Raw genomic sequence first — 17,960 nt, forward strand, 5'->3', positions numbered from 1 at the left:
AAATCCTGAAATGGTTGATAGTTATATCAATTTGGCCATTCAGTGGCGAACTAGAAATTTAATTATTTTTGTCCCATTTTGTCCCATGTGTGTGTGCGTGGCTTGTCTAAACTTACGTTAAGAGCCTCGCTGCTCGCAGCACACAGCACACAGTGAGGACAAACCTCTCGCTCTGGGGTAACACAATGCGAGATTTCTCCACGTAATTCCCTCGTCTAACTAGAGATAAACCGCGCAATGAAATCCGTTTTTAATTTTAGTTTGGGGGCTTTTCGTGATTCTTGTTAAAAGTTGTGCAAAGGTTTTCCTCTCAGCGCAGTGCAGGGCAGGCTGCGCCTCGTCCCTCCTGCCAGACCCAGGCTGGCGAAACAGCCTGCTGCATGCATGGGGCGCTCGTAACCTCACGGAGCAACAAACAAACAGACAGAAATAGCTGGTGTGCGATTTAGAGAATACAGTCTGAGATTGGGTACAGGATTGAGGGAATCCCTCATCTGTTTGCGAAGGTGCGACTGGACAGGACGCTTTTCACAGACGGGCACAGTAGTCGGAGCGAGGCGAGTGTCTCTCAGGGCTACTCAGGGCAGAGCTGCAGATCTCTCCTCCTCCTCCGCGCATTCAGTCTGTCCAAAATCATTACCGATATAATCTCAGTAGGAGGGATGCAGGGAAATATGATAGTAGCCGATGTGTTTAGAGAAGCTTTGTCACGTTGTCACGTCGTAGTATAGCGTTATATTTTACATGTGCGCTAAACTGCGACCATATTTGTTTGCGGAAATATCAGACTGCTCTCTCTGCTGCTCTCAGAGCACAGAGAGCCCAGCTGCTGCTGGCCTGCTGCGCGCGCCCGCGGAGCTTGGGGCTCGTCCATGTAACAGTACGACTCTCGCCTGCCTGGGCTGGAGACAGTGCTTGCAACTCGGACTGATAATATAAACATCATCATTCGAGCTTATCCAGGTAAGATATCAATAAAGTAATGACACATTCAGCAGGAAACTAACTATAATTAAGACATGTGCCAACTTTGACGACGTTTGGTTCAGTATTTTAAGAGCAACCTTCAATAGAAATAGGCTTGGAGTTCTGAGGAGCCGAAAGGGTACAGGGGGGGTAGGGGAGTAATTATCTTGAAATCCCATAGTCTTTGGGTCACCGTGACGTCACGACGTGTCAAATATCCCATTCATTTGAGAAAAAAAAAAAAAGCAGTGTTACACCCTTAGAGGGCGCTTATGCCAGGTATGCTGCTGAAAAATGATACAAATGGTAAAATGGCAACAGTTTGGTGTCAAATGTGGAAATTCTGACCAGAATTCTTCACACATCACCCCCAAAGTCATATATATTGGTTAAAAGCTGAAAAAAAGTGTTTTGGAGGTAAGTTCTCCTTTAAACTGATTGCAAGGTTTTGAACAGAGTTTTTAAAGAATTCGTTGAATGCACAGGCAATTTTTTGAGGGTCAGTTATTAGCACACTATCTAAATGAATACTTAGTTTATTCTTGGTATTTTTCTGATTACCAGTTATAGAGTTCAGAACTGACCATATTGCTTTAGGGTCCGAAGTTGAATTAAGAAAGAGAGTTTTATAATAATTTGATTTAGCTTTTCGCATCTCAGTAGTGCATTTATTTTTTACATCAATGTAGATGGTTTTGTCTTCCTTGGTCTTTGTAGAATGATATTTTTTCATACAACTTTCCTTTTCTTTTAGTAACTTAATTATTTCTACATTCAGCAAGGGAAGAGTGTGCTGCCTTTGTTTGATTGTAACCTTTTTTAAATATTTATTTTTAATCTTATCAAGTTTATTGTGGATCGAAGAAAGAATTTGCTCTGGATTTTTACTCTCTAGCTCAGTTGTCCATGTTGTATTTTTAAGTTCATTTTCATAACTCTGGATTTTTGATTTAGGAATTCTCTCTGAGTATACTAGTTTGTGACAGTTTTTTTCTTTATTTTCCTGATCGCAAATGTTAAATAATGATCAGAGATTGCTACTTTTAAGACACCGTGTATTATATTACACGGTGTGTGTGTGTGTGTGTTGTGTGTGTGTGTGTGTGTGTGAGTGTAGAGTGTTTCACATTTCACATTTTTGTATTTAAAAAAGGAAGTTCTTAACCTGTAGTTTATGCACAGCTGAGTCTAAATTACTATGGCTTTTGTCAATGTGTTTTATCTGCAGACTAGGAGACATAGGCTTTTGGTTCTATCAAAGCCTTTATTTTTTGTATTGAGTGATACGCTTTAATAAAACACTCATCATATTATATCAGAAGTTCTTTGTTTTGTGTTCACAATAGTAATGTCAGTTAGATTTGGTTAGGTCAGAGCTCTGGAATATCATCCATCTTTGCTCACTACGTCTGCCTTTCTTTAGTAAGAAAGTTTCTTACTGTCATGTTACTGGCAAAGCTGTAACAAATGTGGCATTGGGGAGAGTTCAATTCAATTGTATTTGTTCAATATGGGACAGATGAACATTTTAGCAAAATGTAAATGCACGACAATTGCAGTCACAAGACTGATTTTCATTGTTAGTCCCCCTGCCAGAAGGTACAGGCCTTGTGTCCTGACGTTCTATTGAAGTGAATGGGCAGGCATGTGAAGTCTGTCCCACTATAAACCATTAGGCTACCTGTATGTGTGTTTCCACCTGATTAAAGAAAATACATTATGTGATGTTGACTGTTTTATGTATTACATAAAATCACAGGTTTTATTTAATCAAGAAGTGTTTTTCAATCAAAGGTGAAATGACACAGATATTATGGTTTATAGAGGGACTTGACACACGCAATTTAATGATAGCTCCGGTTAGCCACTGTAATGTTAGCCGGCTGTTCTAGAGCCACCGACCGACACGAAACCTGGACGTTTCATTTCGGGTAAAACATGAGGGTTTTTTATATGGATTACGCCAGCTCTGGGAGTATGAAGTGCTTTGAATGCACGATATTTGGTCACAAGAAATATGTTGCTTGCCAAGCGGGGAGGCTACACCGCTGCCTGAGGTAACGTTGAGCTAACAGTCCGCTCTTTAAATGTGTCCGACACGGCGACCACTCGTTCGTATTCAGCAAACATTCGTTCCGCTCTGTCGGCTCAACATTATAGACATTGGTTCCTCAAACAATTGCGGGACTTCTCCTCATTATAAATTACAAACTGCGCGAATTGGCAAAAATATGCGTGATTCTCGCAATCCCGCACCAAATTTTAAACCCTGCTGTTCAACAGACCATCCAATTCTGCTTTACATGCACATTCATGGAAATACATGACCTCTCATTTTCCTGCTAATGTAGTTTTTGAAACCAGCTGAGAAACCAACATTCTCTCCTCTGAGAATGTCATTATTTCTCTCCTCACTGCCTCTGTTGTTGAAATATGATGGATCAGAGTTGGTAAACAAACTGGGGGTAAATTTATAATTGGAGCCTATGGAGCCATCCTTGAGTGTCTCACTCAAGCTACTTCTGCTCTCACTCAGAATGTCAAAATATAAGTGATGTGATGTATAGTTTTTGAGATATTAACGTTTATTTGGCACAACTTATACTAGTTAACTACGGGGTTCTGCATTTCCAGGTTGTTGTGATGTCACACTGATTAGTCCTATAGAAAATAAATTTAAATCGAGCCAAGAACTGAAATCAAAACATGCTGTCATAGGTGTGTGTTTAAAGTCTATTTTACAAGGGCTTCAAATGTGGCTCAGCCAATCATACCACCCAGTAAGAGAATGTCCTATGTAGCGGACAAACAAAAAATAGCATGGGGGGGGGAGGGGAGATTTGATATCCCCCCCTCTGTTGGTATTTTTTGTTCTTGCTCAAACCGAATGTTTTGTGGTCACTCACGATTCAGTAGACCACGGATCGGCTTTGTTACAGCCTTACAACTCCTTATATCATTTTCTTTTTAATGTCTATGGAGAAAATTAATGGGGAACTTACTTCTGGGGCGGGATACGTCACGAAAAGTCATGTGCCTGTTGAGCTCTATTGCACCGCTATTGGTAGACTGCGGATTATTGGGACCTGTTTTATATTGTGTTTTGTATTGTACTGTGTTGTGTATATTATCTTTTATTGCATTGTTTTACCTTGTTTCTGTATGTTACTGTTGTGTGGTGACAATGTGCCTTTTTTAACTAGGGACTGCGGACGTAAATTAGCAATAGTGCTACAATCCAGCATATTTAGGGACCGTTCGTTATTTAGATTGACCCTCCCCAAACAATACTGTTGCAAGCTTGCGTGGAAGAATGCAGACTGACACAGAGATCTTACTTTTAACCACTCCTGCGCCTCATACAACGCATGACAGCAGGGGGTGCTATTTATTCCACATCAGAATCATTCAACATTTGCAGAAACTCCGGCCAGAGGTGATCGAACACACTAACAGTCTCAGTCGTGGTGGCTACATTGATAGTAAAACTAAACATTATCCTGGCCACACAAACATTGCCATTACCACATAATGCAATCAAAACATGAGCACAACATCACTAAACCACATTTTTAACTGTAACAGTAACAAGCTTCCCACAAGAACATGAACTCCCATAATCCTTTGCGCTTCTTAGAGCAGAACTGTCACCAATCAGAGCGACCGCCTCCTCCGGTCGCTACATAATGCTATTTTCGCTTGTGAAACAATCTTCAGTCTGTGTATATCAATATTTGTGTTTAAATAGCGGTCAATGACTGATGGAAAAAAAGTTTGCCGGTTCTATTGGACAAAATAAAATCTCGAAATCAAAACACAACCCTATGTGAAACATATATGTCATCCTGGTGGTATAAATATCCCTCGCAGACTTAGCCGTAACTGGGTTCTACTGTGACTTCCTAAGAGACTGCGCTGGGCGCAGTTTATAGGCAGGCCGATGCAACGATAGAGCCCATATATATTTTGTGATGATGCAACGATAGAGCCCATATATATTTTGCGATGCCATGTCTGTTAGTTTGCTCGACTTTGTTCCAGTGGGTTATTCACACTGGAAATGTACTTCCTCACCAGAAAAGCGCCACTGATTCGCCAGATACTGTACACGCCTACTGTCTGGATAGGCCAAGCACAAAGATCGACAGATAGGACCGCCAAAGAGAAACAATGCACTGGGACATACCAAACAGTTTGGACAGGAGGGGTGGAAATGAAGCAACTCAGTAGTTGTTGAAGTCCGAAAAGCAAACATTACAAAAAAAAAAAGTTTATATATTTTTATCGAATCAAAATTGTATTATCTATTACCCTGGACTCAAATTAAAGAGAGTGTACCCTCCCTCAGACTAAATTTAAAACAGGATGACCCTCCCTTATTTTCCTCCAGTGGACCCTTCCCTAAATAACGAACGGTCCCTTACACATGTATCCTTGATACATTAATGTGCATTGTCCCTATTCAAACAAATACATTTAATGAAATGAAATCGAAGAAAATGCAACAATATGTATCTGTTTGTTGCTTTGTGTGTGTGTGTGTGTGTGTGTGTGTGTGTGTGTGTGTGTGTGTGTGTGTTTGTGTGCGTGTGTGTCTGTGTGTGTGTGTGCGTGTGTGCATGTGTGCACGCGTCTGTGCGTGCATGCAGGCTGTCAGGCTGTCTTCTCACAGAGGAAGGCTGTACTTCTCTGGGCTCAGCTCTGAGCTGCAACCCATCCCATCTGAGAGAGCTGGACCTGAGCTACAATCACCCAGGAGCCTCAGGAGTGAAGCTGCTCTCTGCTGGGCTGAAGGATCCACACTGGAAACTGGACTCTCTCAGGTATGGAGAGGCAACACCTGCTGGAAGGCTGAGAGTCATACACACTTTCTCTGTCACACTGAGAAGATTAGGAATACTGTTTCCTATCTAACGGTAGCCGCAACACGCAACTCTAAATGGATTCTCTTTTAGAGTTGCGCACGGCTTGCCCTTCTCCGTGGAAGTCAGACCCAAAGCAAGCCCGGCTGGCTTCAAACATGCACAAATCACAAAGACAAAAGTCTCACACGTAGCCACGGGTGTCTTCCCTCACGCCGGTCTGGCAACGATGTTTGTTAACTTTCAGTTTACGAGTACGATGCTTATTTGTGTAGCCGGAAACGGTATCTTTCCCTTTTCAGAGACTGGGTCTGACTTCCACGGAGAAGGGCAAGCCGTGCGCAACTCTAAAGGAGAATCCATTTAGAGTTGCGTGTCGCGGCTAGTCTAACGGCAGCTATGACTGATGCTGTATGGAAACTCATCCATATTGAAGGTTATTAATGTCCATGTTTCCATCATCAAAGATACTCTGCTGATCTGACTTTGTTTATTCCTCCAGTGTGGACCATGATGGAGTAGAACGGTTGAAACCAGGTCTGAGGAAATGTAAGTACCATAGTTTCATCAACACACTAAACTTGGCCTTTTTGAATGTCAGATCTTCAATTACTTTATAACAGAAAGGTACTTATTAGATTTTATGTTTTTAACTGAAACTTGGTTAGACCAAAATAATAGTGGACCCTGTCATAATTGTCATACGGATTAAGCATGCATACTATGACTGTGCTCAAGGGCGCTTTCAGACCTGATAGTCCGCTAAAGTCCGCTTCCTTGGTTTGCACCAAATGCAAAAATTATACAGGGTTAGGGTTAGGGTTAGGGCATTCGGACCAAATAGGGCTGCCAACCCTCCTAGACTGACCAGTCGACTCTGGTAGTCTCCCGGTGAAATTATAATGTGTGTGCAAATAGCCTACTTCACTTCGCCCCTGTCAGGATCGGAGTGAGAAGTGTGGATCTAATCGCGGGTAGTTGATGACCACGGGAAACTTGGTAGGTCTGGAGAAGCTGGGGTGTTGTGGAACTTGGTAGCTTGAAAGCTGGGGCTGCACTGTTCGAGGTTTTGGGAACGGTCGCAGAGAGATTGCAGAGTTGCTGGTTGCAGGAATTGCAGGTTGCAGACGTTGCTTGAGATTGGTATGATCCTAGTTTAGATTATGAATCACTGGCCAGAGCCTGCCGGAACAGGCCTTTATAGATCCGAGCATGACACCACCTGTGCTATGACATCATACCGTTTGTGACATCATCAGAGACATGACATCAGCTGTGCTATGACATCACTAGCGAAAGGCATGAAAGACACTTATGAACCATGACATCATCAGTGATCGATGACATCATAGTCGGGGTGACGACGTCAAAGTAGGAATGATGACGTCATCCTAACAGTACCCTCCCCTCAACGGACGTCACCTGGCGTCCAATGAGGCCATCAAGGATGGCATCTGGGAGACAAAAAATCCGTAGGTTCTGGTGGAGGTGCTCTTCCGCAGGTGGTTAGACGCAGGTGGTTAGGCCCCAAAGGGGGTGTAAGAGAGTGAGGTGCTCTTCAGCAGGTGGTTAGATGCAGGTGGTCAGACCCCAAAGGGGGTGCAGGACAGTGGAGGTGCTCCTCCCTAATACAGGATATCGAAGCCATAGATGGACCGATACGTGGATAGAACTTCCACCGGTGGATCCTCTGGGACCGGCCATCCCCCGGGGCACGATCCAAACATGGGAGGCTGGGGACCATCAAAAGGGTCAAATGCCGCCGTCTCCGAAGGCAGAGCCGCAGGGGGATCTGACACAGCGAGGCCTGCCCTCCCGACCTGTAGTTTGGGGGGGTCACCCACCGTCTCCTCCTTTAAACGCCTCTTATTTCTTCTTGCTCTTGACCGAGGGCTGACGACACTACGGGAGCCTCCCAGCATGAGTTGTTGGTCCAGCATGAGTTGTTGGTCAAGGACAGGAATTGGCTGCTGCTGGGGTACGGGTTCAGACTCGGCGAGGGGAAGGTCCACAGGTCGTGCCTCAGGTACAGGTTCAGACTCGGCGAGGGGCAGGTCCACAGGTTGTGCCTCAGGTTGTGCCTCAGGGCCAGCAGACTCGGAGGCCCCCTGCGGGGGGACGGAGCCGATCTGCAGGCAGCGATTGAGCTTCCCAATGAGACGGTCGACAGTCCTCTCCAACTCGTTAACCCTCTTGGAGACACACTGCCACTCCTGGGTCCTGCAGGGAGCGCTACCCAACCGTACAGATCTTTCGGCTGGACACGTAGAGTCTTGATCCACTGAGAGAACCACGGGCCGGCGAGCGGTGGGACCACTTACTGGACGCCGGGAGCAGGAGGAGAGGTAATGCCCGGCTCGGCCACAGTACAGGCAGCTCCGGGTGTCCAAACGGCGCTGCCTCTCCTCTGGTGTGATGCGAACCCTGCCGGTCAGATCACGGTACAGATGGCTGCCGGGACTCGAATGTGGCTGCCCCTGCTCTGGGATGACGCGAACTCCCCCCCAGAATATGCCCTTAGCAGCTGGAGGCGGCCGAGAGGCAGAGCTAAAAGCAACGGCCGCTGTAGACGGGGGAGTAGCAGGTCTGGAAACCTCCGGAACGGCGGTGCGCTCGGAAGCTGGGGCTTCGAGACGATCTAGGCGGCCAATCAAGAGGGCGTGCCGATCAGCGGCTGCGGAAGCCAGAGCCTGGATTGCTTTTTCCTGCTGGGCGTGCCGATCAGTGGCTTCGAAAGCCAGAGCCTGGATTGCTTTTTCCTGGTGGGCAATCAGGCGTCTTGACTCGAGTGCGAGGTCTTGCGGAGGCTGCGGGGTGACACCCTGGGGGCCTAGCCCTTCGAGACGATCTAGCCTTCTATCGAGACGATCTAGCCTTCGATCTAGGTGCTTAAGTATGATATGGAAGTCTCCGAACGTGATAGGACGAGTGGAGACATCAGGATGAGTGAAGGTATCAGGATGAGTGGAGATATCCAGCTGACCGCCTGGTGGGTCAGCTGAAGCGACCGGCCGGGTAACTGGCGTTGGGGCGACTGATCGCCCAGAAGCTGGGGCAGGAGGGGCAGGGGGGGCAGGAGACTGCGGAATGACGCCCTGGGGGCCTAGCCCGTTGAGACGATCCAGCCGGCCAACCAGGAGGGCGTGCCGAGCATCGGCTTGGGAAGCCTTGAAAGCTACGTCCCGAAGGATGTCATCGAGGAGCGCCTGCCCCCGTTGCATTTCAGAAACAGCAGAAATCAGCGCTGTCAGGGGGGTGTCGCCTGGTGGACCACCTGACGTGGCCGGCGGGGAAACTGGGGTCTAGGGGGCCTCCTCCTTGACTGGCGGAAGTGTGTCCGCTGGATCCGCTTTAGAGTGATTGGGGGCCTCCTCCTTGATTGGGGTGAGAAATTTGCCCGCTAGATCCATTTCTGAGTGATTCATACTGTCAGGATCGGAGTGAGAAGTGTGGATCTAATCGCGGGTAGTTGATGACCACGGGAAACTTGGTAGGTCTGGAGAAGCTGGGGTGTTGTGGAACTTGGTAGCTTGAAAGCTGGGGCTGCACTGTTCGAGGTTTTGGGAACGGTCGCAGAGAGATTGCAGAGTTGCTGGTTGCAGGAATTGCAGGTTGCAGACGTTGCTTGAGATTGGTATGATCCTAGTTTAGATTATGAATCACTGGCCAGAGCCTGCCGGAACAGGCCTTTATAGATCCGAGCATGACACCACCTGTGCTATGACATCATACCGTTTGTGACATCATCAGAGACATGACATCAGCTGTGCTATGACATCACTAGCGAAAGGCATGAAAGACACTTATGAACCATGACATCATCAGTGATCGATGACATCATAGTCGGGGTGACGACGTCAAAGTAGGAATGATGACGTCATCCTAACAGCCCCCTCCCCCCTGCCGTCAGTCGGGACCGTTGTGCGTACATATCAGCGTGCATGTGTGTGTGTGTGTGTGTGTGTGTGAGAGAGAGAGAATGAGAGAGACACAGAGGAAGGGAGAGACAGTGCATTAGAGCATGCAGTGAACGAATATGCATCTGAAGTTCTGAACATCATAGACCGCTCTGAAATCCCGAAGACATTAACTGATTGCTGTCATTGCACTTGCTCTGTATCCACAAGATCCACCTTAATTTTGAATGCCCCATTGTAAAATAATTATGGGTGCAAGCTCTGGTTTAGAATGTCTATACTAGATAGATAGATCTATACTGTGAAGAGCCTGTCCAGCCAATGACGGCTTGAGACTGGCTGCCACAGCTGTCAATCATCCATTTTTATCCCTTTTTATATGTCAAATAACTACTTAAAAACAAACTAATCAGAAAAATGACCACTTGCACAGGCATTAGCATGATAATGACTATCTAAAATGATACAAACCACCTTTGGAAAAAAATTATCTGACGTATACTGTGATTATTTCGGTTTTGATTTTCCCATCCACTAACATGGGGAGGCGGGCCTTGTGACCTAATACTGGATTCAGCCGCCAGAGCGGCGATCTAACATGCAGCGGCTTCACTGAACCAGTGTGATGCCCAGTCCATCTTATAATAGGTCCATGGTTGCAGAATGGGCGTTTCAGCCTTAAATACCGGCCCAGCGTTGCCAGACGTACGATAATTATCGTATTTGTACGATAATTTCGACCTCCGTACGATGTATGATCAATAATCCCAAAATCCCCCAAATGTACGATAATTTATCATTTTGTGACACTCAGTCGAATCCTACGTCCAGTGGCGGACTGCATAATCGGGCACGTCGGGCAAATGCCCGGTGGCCTGGCCTGGCCTGGCCTGCCAAAAAAAAAAAAAAAAAATTTTTTTTTTTTTTTTTTTTTTTTTTGCAGGCCAGGCCAGGCCACTCACTGAACAGCAGGCCAGGCGCCGCCTACTGGTTTACTAGTGGTTTTATTACTTTATTCAGGTTTAAAGTGGGTGCATCTCATTGTAAAATTGGACTTGGCCCAAATTGGGCTTCAAACGGCCCAAATTGGGCTTCAAACGGCCCAAATCGGGCTTCAAACAAGTCAAGTCAAGTCAAATTTTATTTATATAGCACCTTTCATACACAAAGGCAATTCAAGGTGCTTTACAAAAAAAAAATCGAAAAAACAAGCAGCAAAGCAATGCACATATAAAAAAAACACATAAAAAACACAGCCGACAGTTTTAGTTAAAATATATACTCAAATTAACAAACATGAAACATTATTTCTGTTTTAAATAAGTTACAAGGCATTCTTCAGTATTATTATTACATGTACAGTCCATTTGTTGGAAATGTACAGGAAAAAAAAATTAAAAATTACAGGCCGAGAGAGGCAGTAGTTTAGTAGCAGTTAAAAGCAAGAGTAAACATAAAGGTCTTTAGCTTGGATTTAAAAATAGGCAGAGTAGGGGCAGATCTAATGTGTTCAGGGAGTTTGTTCCAGTTATGAGAGGCATAGTGGGAGAACGCGGCTTCACCATGTTTTGATTTGGTCCTCAGGACAATTAGTAGACCAGTGCCTGAAGATCTCAGCCCAAATCTGGCTTTAAACGACCCAAATCTGGCTTCAAACGGCCCAAATTGGGCTTCAAACGGCCCAAATTGAGCTTCAAACGCCCCAAATTTTCCGCCGGCGCCCTTCGGACGCCGCCACGCGCGTCAGCCCGTATCGGCCTGGCCTGCTTGGTATCTAATGCCCGGCCTGAATTATGATCCCAGTCCGCCCCTGCCTACGTCTATCACTCTATCTGTTTATACATCTTTTCACACAACGTCTTTGCAGCCAATATGTGCTTAAACGTGAGGCACGTGATGTGAACGTGAGTCATGATTGGTTGGGAGGGAGAAGGAAATAGAACCGGGCACGGCGGTGTACGATAATTTCACTCCAAAAATGATAATTTTGACCCTCTGGTACGATAATTCAACATTTGCCATCTGGCAACACTGTAATTTGGCAACATTTCAATATTGGACAAAATAAAACATTAAAGTCCCTGGAAACCAAAATCCACAAAAACCTTCTAACTATTAAATTTGGGGTCTTATGTGAGTAATTGTGTGCCTCAGAAAGTAATTGACATTACTTTCAACCCTAACCCCAAAAATCGACACTTTTCTACAAGGTCTGGATTTCCATTTCCTCATTGAGCGGTGCGCGCAGTGCTAAAATGCATGATCTTATCACGTCATAAGATTTAATCGAATCACACACACGCAAGCACGCACACGCGCGCACACACACACAGTAGCGCTGTGCACTCGCAGCGGCAGAGATCTCTTCCTCTCTGTCAGTAGGCTATGCGCCGAGCAACGCGCGAACACACACACACACACACACACACTCCATCTCTCTTTCCTTCTCTCTCTCTCTCCTTCTCGAGGTCTCCTCCAGCAGGTCTCCTCCAAGAGAGAGAGAGAGGGAAAGGAGACCTGCTGCAGACGGGACACGCCCACACAGTCCGCGGGAGAAAATACCCTCTAAAATCCATCGACCTATATAAGATGGACGCCACTTCACCTCCCGTTTAGTGAAGCCGCTGCATGTTAGATCGCCGCCCTGACGGCTGAATCCAGTATTAGGTCACAAGGCCCGCCTCCCAATGTTAGTGGATGGGAAAATCACAACCGAAATAATCACAGTATACGTCAGATAATTTTTTTCCAAAGGTGGTTTGTATCATTTTAGATAGTCATTATCATGCTAATGCCTGTGCAAATTGTCATTTTTCTGATCAGTTTGTTTTTAAGTAGTTATTTGACATATAAAAAGGGATAAAAATTGATGATTGACAGCTGTGGCAGCCAGTCTCAAGCCGTCATTGGCTGGATAGGCTCTGCACATAATAGATCTATCATCACAGACAAGACACACGGCTTCATGTTATCTAACTTCCTGGTTACTTTTGGCGAGGCAAAAAATATTACAACTTAAAGTGTAATATTTACAGAGCTAGACTGTATATAAATACACAACGCACTGTGCGCATTCTAGAAACAGCAGCTCTACATAAGAAAGTTCAGAGGGGCGTGGAGCTCTCACAGGTTCTCAATCAAGGGCGCTACTGCGCAGACTCTGGTTCAGTGATCTGGCCGGATTTTGGCTTCAAAAGAACATACAGGGAGGAGATAGGGACACTCCCTCCATTCATATTATATCTCAATGCTAAAATCTAATTGATTCTCATGACTTTTGCCATGACTGTCAAACCTAAATTTATATACTTTGCGACATTCATCATCGTTCAAATTTGGCTGGTGGCTTATTAACATAGGTTCCTGTGATGTGATGAACTCAAAATGCTAAATAATAAAAAAATATTTCTGGTTTCCAGGGACTTTAAAATCAAAACACAACCCTATGTGAAACATACATGTAATCCAGGTGGCATATACTGTATATCCGTCGCAAATACAACGTGATATAGATGAGTAACACGGTTATACTGTGATGTCCGCTCCAACACGACTTAGCTTACTTGACACGTACTTGTTCCAATAAAAACACATTTATACCATGACTTTACTTAATAGGCTATATTTATGTCACATCATTTAGCCTGTGCTGTGATGTGCAGCAGCAGCAGGTAGCCTACAAGTTATAAAACTAAGCCTGTCCTGAATGAGCCGAGTGGGGGTGCTTGTTCACTATTGTGAAAGTGATGTGTGAAATTGGATGCTATCAGGTTAACTTCTATATTGTAGGCTACAGGGAGACCGCATCAACTCTGCAGAACAGATCTGTATTTGCCTGGCTGTAGGTTGAATTGTTTTAATCAGGCTATTTGTCAGAGCCTGTGGGCAGGGGGGGGGGGGGGGGGGGAGCATATATAGGCAAAATAAAATACACTCAATAATCCCAATTATAAAATAAATAGTTCGAATCAAAGTAAATAATAAAATCCAGTAAATAAAATAGAATAAAATAATCAGATCCAGTAAAAGTGATAGGTGTCATTCAGAGGCTGTTGCATCATCCTACGTGCAGTGGGGGAGAAGAAAAGGTAGTGAGAGAAAACGATATCATTCTGCCCAAACTTTCACCAATCTAATCTGCAATATCATATGATGTAATACCTTTCCCAGTCATCTCACAAAACTACAGTCCTTACAAAAGAAAATAATTCGTGCAATTTCCTGGTCCGATTTCACTGCACCTACTGGCTCACTCTTCTATGCACATGATCTCCTGAGGCTAACTGAATGTAATTTTTTCCACAGCGCTTACAATGTACAATGTACCAGGTCATAAATAAGATCAACTCTCGTTTATGCGAGCTCATCCCAATCTCCCTTTCCCTGCACACATACGGTACCAGGGGAAAAACTGGGAAAAAGCGCAAATTGAAATGCACTAGCTTAAGTATCGTGTGCAGGGGACCTCGGATATGGAACGAGCTCGATGGTTTTATTAAAATGTCACAGTCCTTTTCATCTTTCAAAAAAAACGTTAAAAAGAAGTTACTATCCATTTATGTTTAATTGACTTACTTGTCTGACAATGATGATCGAAATGAGCAATGTGTCTTGCTCTAACGGTATTATGTGTTTTGGTGTATGTATATGTGTGTGTAGTGTGCGTGTGTGTGCGTGTGTGTGTGTGTGTATGTGTGTCTGCATGCATGGGTGTTGTTGGTGTGTGTGTGCGAGGGGTAGGGGGTGGATGGATGAGTGGCTGGTGTGTGTATGTCGGAACTGTATGTCTGCTTTGCAATTTTGATGTCTTGGGTCTCCTACCATAAGCATTTCTTGCTTCTTTGGGGTCTCCCTTTCATGTGCCCCTCATTGTAACTGTATTTCAACTATGAATCTGCATGTGCTTTTGGATGCATGAACAAAATCAATCAATCAATCAATCAATCAATCAATCTTATCATGACATCCAGGTGCTGCGTCTATGTGCCGACAGACCGCAGTGCCCACAGTCCGCAATGCCGATAGTCCACAAGCAGAACCAGCTGAGCGAGGCGGTGTGCAGCATGTCGGGGGACCGGCTGGAGCTAACCTCTCCCAGCCCCCACGCCTAAACCTAAAGTCTCTAAAGTCTCGCGGGACTTTCCTGGCGAGAGTTGTGTCTCACTGACCCGACAGGCAAAAATGGGATGCCTGTAACTAGTGAAAAGAGCCCGGGGGAGAAATGCAGTCTGATCGTTCCTTAGGGAACAGTTTATGATGATATGCGTCGAAAACGGGAATAAAACTGTCTATTTAAATGGAGGAAAAGCATGCTGCCACTTGGCCCCCACGGAGCTCCATTCTAGGACTGGCTTGGACGCTATTGATCTCAAAACAACGACTAGGACGGACAAAAACGCTGCGGAGAGCACTGGGTGAGTCGTCAGATCATAATTAATGTGAGGAGAGGGCTGCAGGTTAAAAAAAAACGAAATTCTCCTTTAAACCCCTGGTATTGCCGCTGGCGGCTATATTTATTATTATTATATTTAATTGTTTGTATGACATGTAATATACTTGTTGTCCGGCGGTAATTTTGCGTTAGCGCCCGTTTTGCGCTGGAATAGTGCCGCGCAAAGCCCTAATTGTGGGCGTCTCGGGCCGCTGCGCTTCACGTCATCTCAGCGCAAACCCCGATAGGCGTGTTTATGCCCATATTACAGTAACAGGATTCATCACAAGTTGAGATCACTCCCCTTAAAAGCCACAGCGTCACCGCCTGCACGTCTGTGACAGGCAGCAGCTTCTCTCTTGCTCAGTACAAGCAGAGTGACAGAGTGAGAGAGAGAAAGAGAGAAAAGAGAGAGGGAGAGAGTCAGAGAGAGGGGGGGAGAGAATGAGAGAGGGAAGAGAGAATTGGAGGATGAACCAGTTCGCATTCATAACGAAAATTGATGCTTTTGTAATTAGTAGCCTTTTAACTCATTGAGTGCCAATGACGACTTTAGTCGTCAATTGCTTTAGTAACGTTGAGTGCCAAAGATGACTAAAGTCGTCAATTGCGTTTTTTGACGGTGGGACGTGCATCAAAGCCAGATCCATCTCCTGTGAAAGTATGGTGGATGTTGAATGTGTAAAAGCTATTTTAGGGACCCATTAGGTGGCGACAGTGCTCTCCAGATTAGAGAAAGGCCAGGAGAAAAGAGAGAAGAAGTCATGAGGAAACGGAAATCGCATCGATATGCATGAAGCATAACGTTAGCTGTGCCTGTGAACAGCAGTCAATCTGCTGACACCACAATTGAGCTCCTCCGTGTCCGCTGCGATAGCCCCTGCATATGATTTAGTTGCCGACACCAGCCTCTTTCTGAAAAGTTACATTATTCTCAGCTGGGAGCCGGCGACAGGCTGTGAAAAAGCGGGGGGTGCAGACAGCAAAAGCAGAGCGAGAGCAAAAGCAGAGCGAGAGCAAACGCAGCGACACTCAGAGTCGCGCAGAGACACTCCCACGAAGGAGGAGGAGGAGGGGGGTGGGGCACGCAGGGCAGCGTACAACACACAACACCCACACAGCAGGCTCGATTGACAGAGACAGGCAAACAAGCTATCTGATGCCCACCAGCAGTAAATCAAGACCAGCAAGAAGGTGTAGGGTCTGCGCACGCAGGGGCCAGCGCTGCTGGTTGCAGCTAAAAAATATTATTTTGCCAAACAAAATTCCTTTGTTTTCACTGTTTTATTGAAGTAAATTATTTTTGAGGTGTCACATCAGAAAATATTACCTTCAGAGTCAGTCATGTGCTTGAAATGCTATATTTCACAAAAGGCTCAATATCTCAGCTTCTAGATGGAAACGCCAATTTTTTCTGCTTTTGACCTATCTTCTCCGGCTGATAACTAAAGAACGGAAAATGATATCAATAAACTTTTTTTTGCTGCTGATACAATAGAGTCTCATCGTTCTTTGTGCGTGTTCGGTGTTTACATAGTAATATCACACAATATTCTGTGGGCCTCGAGAAATCACTGAAAACGCTCTGAAACTCTGGCACTGGGAGCGTCCGTTCTCCAAAAGTGGCTGGCACTCAATGAGTTAATTAGCGTTAGTCGTTTCGCTCATATAGGCTATAACATACATATTTAAAAATATTTGTTTCTTTAATAGGGATGTGTGAGATTTTACTTCAATAGCCTATACCAGAATTGTCCACTCGGGTTAAGCTATTGTTGCATGGTGCAATGGTGCAGGGAGAGAGGTTATTGTATACTATCAATGTATAGCCTATAATGGCCGGTGTTGTGTCAGAAAGTGATTTGCTGCCAGAAACTGATTTCAATCCGCGGGACCACGCACAGCACAGCCTCGGTGCCTCGGCAGTGCCTTCAAAACGCAAATCACTTTTTCGCACAAAACCGTGACAAACGAATCCTCATTGTTAAATCAAGGTGTGTTTTTTCTGCAGTGTAGGTTAGTTGAAAACAATGTGGCATTCTGAGGAGGGAATTGTGTGTATGCGCGCAAGCCGTGCGTAATGCCTATCCAAGCGAGGATTTCCTGCACTGCGCCGGAGAATACTGTCTGCGCTCAGGCGTACGCCTGGCGTAGTGGGGTTGTTTGCGCTAAGACCAGCTATTTGCTGGCATTAAAATTGAGAGCACCCAAGGCCCATTTTCCTAACACATTGTGCTGGAACGCCTATTTTGGAACGGGCACGCCCAAACCTCTCTTTGCGCTTGGCACATACCGACGGTATCTTCCCCACAGCACTAAATGACACTTGCGCGAGACACATGATAGGCTAGAGGCCCCCCGACACGCCTGGGCCACGCCTACACCTGTGTCATCACAGCGCAAAACTGGACGGTGGAGGCAGATATCTGGGAAGATAGCAATAAGAGGCTCGCAAACGCAGCGCAAAGGCAGCGCAAAAGATAGCTCCGTACAACGATAGGGCCCTATGACTACTGACGCCTAAGCGTCAGCTAATGGGGATCCTTTTTAATAAACAAATGTTCACACCACAAACAAATAGTCCAGTTCCTTGTGTAATTTCGTTCAAATTTTCGGGGGATTAGGGAAACTATACATTTTTGGAAACTTCAGAAAATAACAAATCAGAAAATCCATGATTCCATTTGCACAGAAGCCAATATGGCGTCCATCCTCCATTTTGAAAAATGGCGACCTTTGAATACTCGTTTTTCAATATCTCGACTTGCAGATTACATAGGATCA

General features: G+C 45.3%; 1 protein-coding gene across 1 annotated transcript in view; it reads left to right on the plus strand.

Moving 5' to 3' along the window:
* The window catches only part of LOC310784479 (NACHT, LRR and PYD domains-containing protein 12-like), a gene marked incomplete at its 3' end in the record, with an annotated part of 143,621 nt that overhangs the window by 69,176 nt on the left and 56,485 nt on the right, over nucleotides 1-17,960 (plus strand). The window contains exons 10-11 of the mRNA XM_083645467.1: nucleotides 5,616-5,789; nucleotides 6,331-6,377. Of these exons, the coding sequence (XP_083501593.1) occupies nucleotides 5,616-5,789; nucleotides 6,331-6,377 (221 nt within the window). The remainder of the gene's footprint in view (nucleotides 1-5,615; nucleotides 5,790-6,330; nucleotides 6,378-17,960) is intronic.

Source organism: Poromitra crassiceps (genome assembly GCF_964638095.1).
Source record: "Poromitra crassiceps genome assembly, chromosome: 10".
NCBI classification, from domain to species: Eukaryota; Metazoa; Chordata; class Actinopteri; order Beryciformes; family Melamphaidae; genus Poromitra; species Poromitra crassiceps.